The following is a 12,361-nucleotide window of genomic DNA, read 5'->3' as shown; positions in this document are numbered from 1 at the left end:
CATCTTCACCACACAGTTGTGCAGTTATACCAGCACTCTTCACTCACCCTTTTTGGGAAGGATAGTTGCCTGATGAATTGTGACATCTTCAAACATAACAGCCATTTGCTCCATGGCTGTGCCAAGAGACCGTGCCAGTGTTCGCCAAGCCAGCACTAGGTACCCAGTTGCTGGATACAAAACTCTGCCATCAATGCAGTGACCAATCAAGTAGTGGTCAGGAGAGTCGGGACTCACATCTGTCAAAGAATAAAGAGCAGAATAAAAATAATAAAAGCACTCTAATAGAGAGGTCTTTCCCTCTCAGTGTCTAGAAGAGGTTCTAGTTTCCCCAACTATCCTGCCTGACAACATGCAGCTCTTAAAATTAGTCTAAAGCAACAGAGATTCCTGGTCTGTTCATGTTCTCTCATCCCATTTCAGAAACAGATACAGGTTTTTTTCAATCCAAACCAAACATTTAAACTTCAGAGGATGGCTTCAAGGATGGTGTTTTGAGTATCCTTTTCTTAGTTTTACAAAAGGAAACACACAGGTAAAGCAGCAAAGTGACAAATAATAAACCCCAAACCAGCAACACACCAATATTGTAGACTGAAGCAGATGCAGAGCCTTTGGAACCTGCTGGAAAGTCTTCAGCTTTTGGAACATCCCAGTCCTGACTGTGGTCCCATTTGATGCATGGAGAAATAAGGGGTGTTCCCACAGGGACAGGGTATTCCACAGGTGGGAACAAGTTATTTCCAAGAACACTTATGCTAGAAAGACAAAAAGAATCAAGACAGTGGGGGAAAGGATGGGAAGAAAAAGTAGGGAAAAAAACTGGTTATAATACTTAAGAGGTCAGGCATACCATATAACACTTAACTGGTCTCAGACTCCACGTCTGAGATGTACCATGAACACTTACTGCAGCCAAATTTGTAATTAGCAGTCTACAAGATGCAAAGTTTATTTCCAAAAGCTAGTTCCAGATTCCTAGGCCTTTAAAACGGGACTTGTCTTTAGAAGGCACCTTCCCAGCCCAAGCAGTCTCTAACCCAAGGGAACACATCACAAGTGAGCATGCTATGTATGTAAAGCACAAATGTACAGCCCATTGTTTTTCAAGGTTTCTTGAAGGAGTATTTGAATTCATGTGAAGACATGCATACTAGAGAAGAGACCTGCATTCCCTTCCATTCTCCCACTCACCCTCCTCCCCTAGTCTCCTTACCCAGTTAAATGAATCTTTCCAATCTGTGTTAGGAAGAACTCCAGATTATTTTTGTGTTCTTTCTTCATCAAAGGTAGAATGGTGCAAGTTGGTTTCAAAGTTCTCCTCAAGATAGCCTGGTCAAGTAGAATCCATAAGTCACCAGTGGAAGGTATTACTTACTACTTTGCCTCTGAATTTTTCTCTATAGGTCTCAAACCACTTACGTATCTGTGCCAAGAGTTCTGTGCTAGCTGCCGGAACATACACCACTTTAACAGGGAAGAGTACCCTTCCAGCAACCCAAGTTGTTGCACATCTGGTAAAGCAGAACCTACAGAATATTAACGTAATTCTGCCAAAACACAAATATCCATTTCCCAAGCAGACTGTGAAGTGAAATCAAAACCTGCACTTGAACTGCAAAGTCACCTTCTCATGCCTCCCACTTGCACACACTCCCTTCCCAGGAGCAGCACCTTCTAGTCTGAAGTATCTGAGTGCATTTTTCAAGCAAAAGCTATTAGACCGAAAAACTCAGCCTTGAACGCCTGAGCCGATTTTTATCTTCTCTTCAGTTTGATCCCATGATCTTTACATGAGAAAAGAAAGAAAAGCCAGAACACTCTCAAGCCCAGACAATGAAGTCTTAGTCACTTGTGTTAGAGTCCAAAATCGGTCAATGATTTCAACATGAGGCATATAGTCTCTTTTTTCGAGAAAAATATCTGCCCAGTTTAAAAACTGTACTCTGATTCTCCCTTCAAGTCACTTTCAAAGCATAAGACTAACATGATGTAGTAAAAATACACTGGATTGAAACTCAGAAGCTCTGTATAACTATTAATCTTGATTCATGAGTAACTACTATTCTTCCTAAGACCTCTCTTGCATGCTACAGACCAAATAATAAAGACCAGTCCTTGAGACTTAAGGGACAGAGACAAGACCACACCACTGATCCTGTGGAGCAAGTATTTCCCAATGCACCTCATGTTCTGCATTCTCTACTATGGAGCTAATTCCACGAGGATCAATTTTCATAGGGTAGGGAGAAACGAGTAATGATCTGATCTCATTAGGGAAAGAAGTTGAAGAAAGCAAGCTCCTGTGGTCTCAGACTACTTGGTCTAGGAGAAGAGGGGAAAACACCACTGCTGTCCACCACCTTTTAAGACAAAACCTCAACCCAAATGCAGTGTACAGTTCGTAACAGATTTTTTTCATAGAGAAGGCCTGTCAAGTCTTTTGACTGTCTTGCGCCTCTGTAATTTTTGCACACACTCTCCATTAGATCCAAGCAATAAAATGCCTTCCTTACTCATTATGCAGTCCAGAAAGCTGACTATAAGCTATCTGAAGTGCATAGGAAGAAATAACTGAAGTAGTGTGAATGTCTGGGTGAGAAAGTGGTAGTGTGTAACGAATTTCTTATTTTTATTTTTAACATTAACATACACCACCCCCTAAAAAACCACAAAGAAACAAACAAAAAACCAAACATTAAAACTAGGAAAAGCTCAGAAGTACTAAAGAAAGCAAATGTTCTCAGAACTACAGTAAAAAAGAAGCTGAAGTCTGCAGTCTTCCCTAGTCCTCAGACCATCAGCCTCCTTGCAGCAGCATGATACCATCAATATAGTGTCATACTGAAACAATCAAATACAATACCTGTAAAAGAGCATGAGGAGCAATCTCTACTACAATGGCATTCTCTGGAATATGCTTCAGACCTTCGTGGAACAGCACTGGACTCACTAGGTTGTTCACATGGTACTCTGCAGAGGAATTCCTAGCCAGATCACTTTGCCACTGAGATTCAGGTATAGATGTACTGATCCATCGTGCTGAGCGAGGTTTAGGGTGTGGAATGACCTACAGACAGTCAAGAAAGAAGGACAGGAGAAAGAGTTACAAGTAATAGAGAACAATACAATAGGCAAAAGCAAGCAGTTTCTCCTTTTCGCAAGTCATTTCTCCCAGCTTGATTGCTCAGGATATCCTTCTGCTTCAGGCCACATGATTTCAAACATTAGATCTCACAGAAGTCTATATGCTCTTCAAGAGATTTCCTCTTCCTTCTGAAGAAAGGAGCCCCCTTAAGCTCAACATCATCTATAGTCAGCCTAGGTGCCAGAGCATAAGTCATGCAAGCCACAGTTTGGCAATATTACCTTTTTCAGCGCATTGAGCAGTGCTGGTGCAATAGATGCCATGTAATAGGAGTGGAATGCGACGCCAGCACTGCGCACCTCCTTTGCGAACACACCATCTTTCTTCAGTGTGGCTACAAACTCATTCACAGAGTCCTAAGAAGAGGAACACCAGTGAACTAAGAGAAAAGCTCACAAAATACCTGGGATCTGTACGAGCCACTGTACTCCCTCCATACCCTTCATCAGCTGCCATTTAAAGGGAGCCATAACTGGGATGAGGTTATTGCCCTTCTCAGTCCTATAATTTATCCTCCTCTATGCCCATGGATGTAAGAGATATTTTATTACTAGCTTACTGAGGCACTAACATCACTTCCTCTCAGAGTATTTGAGTGTGTAAGTTTATAAATTCTCTCCACCAACTTCAATCCAGCTCCCCTTTGCAAGCAGCTGAACGCTAATTAAGCTTCAGGCTTTCTTCAAACCTGAACTTCACAGGTCCCACTCACAATCCTGGTATGTACTGTATCAGTTCCATGCTCACCAGAGGCCCCGAAACAGTGACAGTGTCCTCAGAGTTGTGACAGGCTGGTACCACATTTGGAGGACAGCGTTGTTTACATTCCTCCCATGTCAGACCTGCAAAAGGAAGACCACAGGACAACAGAAGTGTTTCTAGGTATGAGTCTCATAAGAGGAAGCAATCTTAACTGCATAGTCACTGTGCTCAATTCAGCACTTTGCAAAATTGGGAAGGACTTGCAAGAGACAGATGGGTGTCTCCCCCTTCCCCCAAAAACAATTCTGCAAAAGCTAAGAATATTTACCCTAGAGCTTTAACATGACATTTATCACAGTTATGCTTAACACAAGGACAGAAGGCCAAATCTTTGCACCATCCCATTAATGAATGGGGTGGGGGTAACCCCCACACTTTAAAAGAAGCTACAGAATTGGTTGTTCTGTCTCATGTTGCCCTTAGTTTCCAGAAGTCAAGCTCATGTGTTCTCTCCCCTGTACTAGCCTGGATTGCTGAGAGATGCAAAATATCCATAGAAATCAGTAACTCTAGTGGCATGCTAGGTTAACACATGAAGCATTTGGTCATACATTACACAGATACAAGTCACAGGAAGAACTTGAACTCAACATCAGATTATCAAAAAACATACTGTATGCAGCACTCCAAATTCCGCGATCAAAGTGTCATTTATTTAATCTCAAGGGCAAAAAAAGCTAAATTAGATAGATAGTCCTTTGTAGCCTTACTTAAATTAAGAAATCTGGCATTATAACAAGTGATCTAGTCCAATATACTGCATTATACCTGCAACAGCTTTTCTCCTAAGTGCTCCAGGTTTTAATTGACCACTACGCCCATTAAGAAGCAGAAGAACAACAGTGCTACAAATAATAATTTTACTTTAAACATGTAAGTCACTTTGAAGCCGCACCACAAAGCAAAACTGCTGGGTCCAAAATTTTACCCAACAATGGGCAAAACTATGACTTACACAAACACAAAGCAAAGCTTGTTCAGGAGAAAGCTTATTCCTAAGTGCTATTACGCTACAGTAAATTCCACTAGCCAGCTGCCCACTACATAATAGCAGCTTACTGTTTTCACATTTCATTACTCTTGCAGACAATCAGAAGTCTCCTTTATTAAAAAAAATACTAAAATATATATATATATATATATATATATATACACACGCATCTGTGTGTGTATGATATATATCTATCAAGAGCCAAAAAACTCAGTGCTTTACATTTTCACCTTGTTTCAAGGTGATTATTTATCAGGCATGTAATTGGTCACCTGACAACAAATCCCTCCATTTCCACTTAAATTTTGGATGGATTACCAAAATCCTGATGTATTCCAGGACAGAGATCACTACCACCTATCAACTTAAATATTTAATAACCTGTTCTACATCAGAAGAAAACAAAGAAGCAACAGTGGCCAAGATTTTACAGACATAATAGTTTCAGACACCAATTTTTATCCCAATGGCATACAACAGAAATCAGATGCACTTTCCTGTATCACTCTTTTGGTAAGGGTGTACCTACCAACAGCAGCCATTCCTCCCGGTGGCAATTTGGCCTCTTTAACACATCGTCCCCGCCAATAAGCAGCAAGAATGGCTTCTTCATGACTTAAGGAGTTGTCTGCATAGCCACAAGCTAGTTCTCCCACTGAGTGGCCCAAAATCCCGTCGGGTTGCAGACCTGCAGCCTTCAGCATATCAATCTGAGCAATCTGCAAGCAGAAGTAAGATTACTGATTCCATGCCAGAGTAAGCAGGTGCCAGGCCTCAAAGGTACACAGCAGTAGCAAGTACGTAATGAACTTTTTGGTACAGATATTCTTGGCATCACTACTTTTTTTTTCCCCCAATAACTGCAGCTCCATCCTCCTTTCAAAGCAATCCCAAGAATCATCATACAACTCCAGTATTGTCTGGGCCTCTTCACAATGTAGCTCTCCACTAAAAAAGTATTTCCAACAACATGAGACTACCAAGAATGTGTCTGTACAAAGTAAGAGGCAAGATCAGCTTTCCAGATCACTTTAAAAGCATGGCCTCTAGTTTATTAAGAAACCATGAATCTCACGTTGACACTCAGAATCAAGAAGACACTTCATTCAGCTTGACTTAGTTCATTTGCAGAACAAATTTTAGAAGACATTAAATGGAACCTTGCTCCTTAGCACAAACATTTGCATAAAACTTAAAGACATTCCTTAGTCTCTTAAAAGATGAAACTGTGCCACACACACACAAATACAAAAATCAGTTCAGACCAATATTAGTCCAAACATCTTGTAAGAAAAAAGCAGTAAGGCCAAGAATGTCTGTATCAAAAGGTTTGTTATGTACTTGTAAGTGGCAAAGCCCAAAACTGTCAAGGGCACAACACAGTCCCTCCTTTCAGAGAGGTATTTCTAACAGTTGCCACTTACTGATTACACAAAACAAGCTTCCATTAATCGGTATAAAGTGTTACCAGCCAAACAGACACATTAGCAGAAGGTGCTTATGTGGATTGAGTCCACGATCCCCCTCCACTAGTCCTTTGAGTCTTGCCTGAATAGCAGCTAGTCCAACAAATGCATGGACAGTGTCATCAAAAGTGTTCTCATCTGCTTGCAGCAGCAGGTCTGAGACCTTCAGGCCTGTGCCCTTCAAAGCCTCATCTGAGCGCAATATAGACTGGTGAAACAGATCCAACTTCATAAGGCTCAGGCCCATGCCTTTCCACTGTGTTCCCATGCCTGCAGGAAAGGCAAGGAGAAAGTGAGCTTTAGTAATATTCTGAAACAGGAGTAGAAATGACACACTTCCTCTGGCACTTAAAGAATTCTGAGAGCAAAGCACTGTACGTTTCTAACGTTCTCTAAATTAGGCACCACTTTATTTTGCTGGCCTTCGCTACAGTCAGAAGACAGTTAAGTTGGAAGGTTTTAATAAAATACAGAACGCTCCTAGACATGTCACAGAGTTGCAAAATATTTCCTCATGCTACACCGTAAAATAGCATTAGAGCACAGAACACAGTTGCTCAAGCCCCAGATCTACAGAGGAATGGAAAAGCCTGGACCCAATGCTGCACACCTACCTGAGCATATGTACCAGAGAGGTCTACCAGATGCTTGAACTTGCTGAACCTCTTTTATGTCACTTTCAGTGCCAACCAGTGTGTAGCCCCTGTAGGGCATGGAGGACACAGGAACTGCAGAGATATCGCTGAGCAGGCTTACAAATGGGCTGCATCCTCCATGTTTTCTGCTCTCTTGAATTAGTGTTTCCACAGCTTCCTGAGTTCTGCCAGAAATTTGAACCAGTCTTGGCATGTTACAAGTCTCCAGAGGCTGGCATTTGTCCTTATTTGGCCTCAGAATGACATGAGCGTTAGCACCTCCAAAGCCAAAAGAGTTGATACTGACAAGGCCACCTTTCACTGGTGTTGGTTTACAAACTACCTCCAAAGTGCCATCTTGTAAGGCAGGAATATCTGGATTTGGGGTATTGAAATGAAGATTTGGAGCCCACAGCCCATGTTCCAGAGAGAGAATGACCTGAAAGAAAAACAGAGTATCCTGTGCTCCACATGGTCTCATGACAAACATTCTTCTGTTGTTATTCTTTTACTACAAATGACCACGTAGCATATTCTGAAGCAGTTGTCTATGTTTGGATAAAGGGACATTTCAGAGAATAGCATTGTTGATGTTACTGAGGTAGCAACTGCTTCACCTAGGCAAATTTTAAGACCATGCAGGAAGTCAGCAGAAGTTGAGCCTTAGGTTTAGCTTCCAGACTCTTTCTAACTGGCAAGCCATGCAGTCTTGCAGGAAAAGCAGCCTAGGTACTAAGACTATCACATCATCTTTTTCCCCTTTCAGATCCCATCCATTTATCACATTCCACTTCATCCCTCCCCAGTCACACAGAGTCACAAATCCTCTTCCTTATCAAAACAAAATGCTTCTATTTCTTGCTTTGCTGCAAAAGAATCAAGCTGAAGCACTAGTAAAGAAGTCTGCTTGCTGCTTTACACCCATTTGTTGTCTTCTTGATTCAAAAAAGCAGAAACAGCAGACTGGTCAGAACTGGCAGCCAAAGGAAAGTACCGAAACAACATGAGGAACAAAGTAGCTGTGCCAAAAAAAAAACAAGAGCTCCCTTCTCTTAGTATCTTCTCTCGACATACAGCTCATGACACCAAACCCACATTCATCTGTGGAACAAGCCCAGCAAATTGCAGACTACAAGGTCCACTGCAAACGGAGTGTGCTCTGTGTGTTTGACAGTTCCTTCACCACTCCAGAATGGTGAGAGACATACTGGCTTGGGAACTGTTCTTCCAAGTTGACTATCAGACACTGCAGCTTACCTGGGAGAACAACCAGTATAAATACATGATTTCAACTCACAGCCAACACGTTTAAAGCTGTAGTCTAAGTATTTTCATGCATACTGTCCTACACCTCCGATACTACGCGCTTTAAATGTGCTGTTGCTTTACACTGATACATACTGTACTTTAAGTTTTTCATGGTTTCTACCTAGGTTTGAGAGCACAGTACAGTGAGCATACCACCAGTGCCACCAAAAAGTTTTCTCTTTGCTGCACAGCAAGTGATTAGACAGACTGAGTAATTCAAAGACGCAAGTGATTTTTTTCCCTTCCTTACCAGAATTTGCCTGAAGAGGCCTTGGCAAGCCTTAGTTTCATTCCTACCTACCCATATGATTAATGGATTCTCTTCAAGTCTGAAATCTGATATTTTCAAGATCCAATTTCCTGACACCTCACTTAGGAGTATTTTATGGAATTCCAGAAGAAAACATTTACACAAACTGCAGATTCCCTGAGACAGTTACTGTCTAAGAAACACTGGGTTTGGTGCAGAGGTGGGGGGCAACTGTACCTCAAAGTTATGATCCTGTCCTGATGGATCACAGAACCACACTAAACAAACTGTTCGTTACATACAACACAGTATGGATTGAGAAGCTTATTTTATGACTAAGTTATCATTCCTTCTATGAAGAATGTGTCAGTCAGAGATAAAAGCGCTAAAAAACCCTAAACTTTTCTCTACAGAGAGACAGACACTGCTATCGTCATGCAGATGAGGCTATTCACAGTATTGTATTGGGTCACAAGTAACCACTTCTACAATTCTAGCAGTGGCAGTGTACGTGATTTTAGTTTGCATGGTCTGTGGCAATAGGCTTAACAAGCAAGTGTGAACATTAGCTGCAGTTTAGCAGCTGGAGCCAATAGATGACCATCTGCCTACAGCAGTAGTTAGCAAGCTGGTTGCTAAGACAGTTATTCATGCTGGTAGCCTCATCCCAAAGAACTCACCTGGCTTCTCGCCATCCTAAGAGAGAAGAGGAAGAGATGATACATCCCTGACAGAAAGCCAGAAGGATCAGCTGCTCTTTTGGCACTGAAAGCCTACACTGCCTCTCATCTTTGGTCATTGTCAACTAAACATCCAATCCCTCTACGTGTATGTGCCTCAAACCCAAATGACTTGCAGCAGAGTTCTGTTGGAAGGTCCAGTGTAAGGATTGACAAAGTAATCAGTAAGGATAACAAAAGAATCCCAAAGCCCTTATTCTGACCAGAGCTATGCTCCTATAGAATTCGGTAGGAAGCGGGAACTGAAGTGTGTATGCACACAGCAGAGGGCCACCTGAGCATTCAGTAGTTTGCAGGACAGCCACCTGAGCTTTTAAAAATATTTGCATGTGAAGCAAGTCGTTAAGGAGAAACACCTGAGTTCTTATCACTATCAGTGAACATTTTACCCTGAATCAATGCAGATTTTCCCTAAACCAACCAAACAAAACCCCACACACTGGTGTTCCCCACCTTCCCTAATTTTTCTTCTCAAGCTCCCTGTTACCTTGGCTAATGCAGCAAGCCCTGAGGCAGGCTCTGGATGACCCATATTTGACTTGGTTGATCCAATCAACAGTGGCTCCCTTTCACACTCACAGAAGACATTTACAATGCCATTTACTTCCTGTGGATCTCCAACCTAGTATGAAGAGAATCAGAATGGCTATTAGCCAGCACTTCCAAAACACACCCCAAAAGAGAAATCTGAAAGATTATGGTGTTTGGGCAAAATCCAAAAGTAGTGAAGCAGAACATATTCTTCTAACTAGTAGAAGGCAAAAAGACTTCACTTTGGGAAAAAGAATAATTTAATGGAAAAGTGTGGCAAGTGATGCAAGGGAAGAAAACACTCAATCTCTTAGGGACCATGCTGACCTTGGTGCCTGTCCCATGGGCTTCAACATACTCCACTTCTTCAGGTTTGATACCACATTCCCTGTACAAAGATCTGACCAACTGCTGCTGCATCTCTCCAGATGGGAATGTCACACCTAGGATCAAAATTGCCGTCAATTTCAGTCTCCTATCAAGTGTTTCCTGTTCTGATTTTAGCATCCTTTCATTCACTTTGAGCTGCCAAGTTCCCCCCCCCCCCCCTCCCCCCCCCAAAAAACCCTCAAACTAAAGGCCTTTTCACCATGTCCTTAGCACCAAACATTAAGCCTCTCAGGCTCTTTGCAAGAAGAGCAGAGGAACCAGAAATTAACCTAGGGTGGAAAGATAGTGGTTAACAGAATACTAGAAGATGTCTAGGTTAAGCAAAACATGTAAAGCTTGGTGTCTCCACAGCTGGAGAGCAGGAGAAGCTGGACAACAGCAGGGTAAGAGCTTTACAGTTATAACACTGTACCTACATTTCTACCATCAGTGCAGAAGTTACTGTGGAGATGTCCTGAGGAATGCTAAACTAGCAAGAGAACATTGCTGTTACTTCAGTAGAAACCACCACTTCTCTCCTTTAACTTCTTTTAAAAATAGGGTCCTGAACTTTGCATTATCAAAACCAGAAAATGAAAAAAAAAAAAACCCCAAATACAAAAAAACATTCACACATCTAAAGAAGAACCCTACAACAGACCACTTTTTATGACAAAGACTCTAAACTGAACAATTATGTAGGTACCTCACTTTTCAGCAGCTCAAGACCTACCTTGCTCCTTAAAGCCATCAGTGTTAATTCCAGCATTTACTATTGTGGCATAGATCCTCTTTGCCATCGATCTCTTGGTCAAAAGAACAACAACAGCAGCTTCAGAGCGACAATATCCATTTCCTGAGAGCAGAGAGAGAGAGAGTCACAACTTCTGCTCTGCTGTGTAAAATGTTGCCAAACACCATGCAGTAAGATTACCACTTACAATAGACTGTTTCGAGAATATGACATATCTATTTCTTTTAAAGAAAAATTTCCTGTCCTAGAAAGACACAGTGCTCATCACAAATGACAACAGAAATTTTCCATCAAGAGACAGCTATTTTTTCTCCCCAGAGGAAGAGGGATGAACCATATGGTGCCAGTTTCTTCCCCACAGCTAGTTTTCCAGGTTTAATGGAACACGCAACATAAATCAGGTCCAGGGTATGTCCCAAACAGTGCACCCTGGAACAACTTTGCTGTATTGAAAGAGTAGCTGGTCACAGACCGTACAGTAAGTTACTCTCATACACCATAAGCTTTTCTACTTACACCTTACCTGAAACATCAAAAGCCTTGCAGGCACCATCAGGACTAAGCATACCCAGTTTCATGAACTGCACAGATGTGTTGGGTTTCAGTAGGAGGTTGACTCCTCCTACTAGGGCTGCACTGCACTGCCCATGACGAATTGCCTTATAAGCGTTTTCCAGAGCAACAAGACTAGAGGAGCAGGCTGTGTCAATAGTTAGGCTTGGTCCTTAAGAAACATAAGGAAAAAAAAAAACAAAACCAAAAACCACCTTAATTTCCTAGATTCTTCTCCAAAGACTACAGGACAGGGTTACAAGAAACATACTGAAAACAACGTTAAATAAGAGCTGCTTCAGAACATAGCAGATAAACCTGATGCAATGGGAGACTAGAACCACCATCTCTGCCTACTTACAAGGTAAGGCATGAGAAAGGTGGGAAAAAATTATGAACAGATTTGCTTTAAGGGCATTTTTAAAAATTCTGTCTCTCCACCAAAAAGAGAACACAGCTTTACAGGCAGGTCCCATCTAATTACACATTCTCATCAATAAAAATCCTTTGCCCTTCCTGGTGCTACCCTTGCCATTCTCTCTGTTCTCTGCTGCAATTCAGATCAATTTCCACCTCTCCATTCCCTTCAATACTGTACATGGATTGAATCATACCTATGCCTTCAATCACATCATTTTTGTGGCTCTCCTACTTCTTACACTTTACTCAAAAGAAAGCCAACTGCTACAGTCAGTAGGAGTTCATGTCTGGTCTAGCCAACTTCCACATATCTTGATGACAAATAGCAGTCTAAAGGCCAGAAAGGACCAAAGCCTTTTTGTAAGTGCTTCCTGACATCACCATCCCTCAGATGAACACCAGCTATGTCCAGCAGCAGCAGCTGAGTTATAAAGC

General features: G+C 41.8%; 1 protein-coding gene across 1 annotated transcript in view; it reads right to left on the bottom strand.

Moving 5' to 3' along the window:
* FASN (fatty acid synthase) overlaps positions 1-12,361 on the bottom strand; it is a 41,954-nt gene that overhangs the window by 20,666 nt on the left and 8,927 nt on the right. Inside the window, exons 5-17 of the mRNA XM_048323704.1 lie at positions 11,478-11,678; positions 10,934-11,056; positions 10,159-10,274; positions 9,788-9,922; positions 6,982-7,441; positions 6,450-6,637; positions 5,431-5,620; positions 3,896-3,990; positions 3,370-3,504; positions 2,867-3,070; positions 1,217-1,332; positions 583-758; positions 48-239 (exon numbers count right to left, since the gene is read on the bottom strand). Coding sequence (XP_048179661.1) covers positions 48-239; positions 583-758; positions 1,217-1,332; positions 2,867-3,070; positions 3,370-3,504; positions 3,896-3,990; positions 5,431-5,620; positions 6,450-6,637; positions 6,982-7,441; positions 9,788-9,922; positions 10,159-10,274; positions 10,934-11,056; positions 11,478-11,678 — 2,331 coding nt within the window. The remainder of the gene's footprint in view (positions 1-47; positions 240-582; positions 759-1,216; positions 1,333-2,866; positions 3,071-3,369; positions 3,505-3,895; positions 3,991-5,430; positions 5,621-6,449; positions 6,638-6,981; positions 7,442-9,787; positions 9,923-10,158; positions 10,275-10,933; positions 11,057-11,477; positions 11,679-12,361) is intronic.

Source organism: Corvus hawaiiensis, chromosome 19 (genome assembly GCF_020740725.1).
Source record: "Corvus hawaiiensis isolate bCorHaw1 chromosome 19, bCorHaw1.pri.cur, whole genome shotgun sequence".
Classification (NCBI taxonomy): domain Eukaryota; kingdom Metazoa; phylum Chordata; class Aves; order Passeriformes; family Corvidae; genus Corvus; species Corvus hawaiiensis.
The sequence above is the reverse complement of the archived record's forward strand: the minus strand, read 5'-3'. Positions and strand labels throughout refer to the sequence as shown.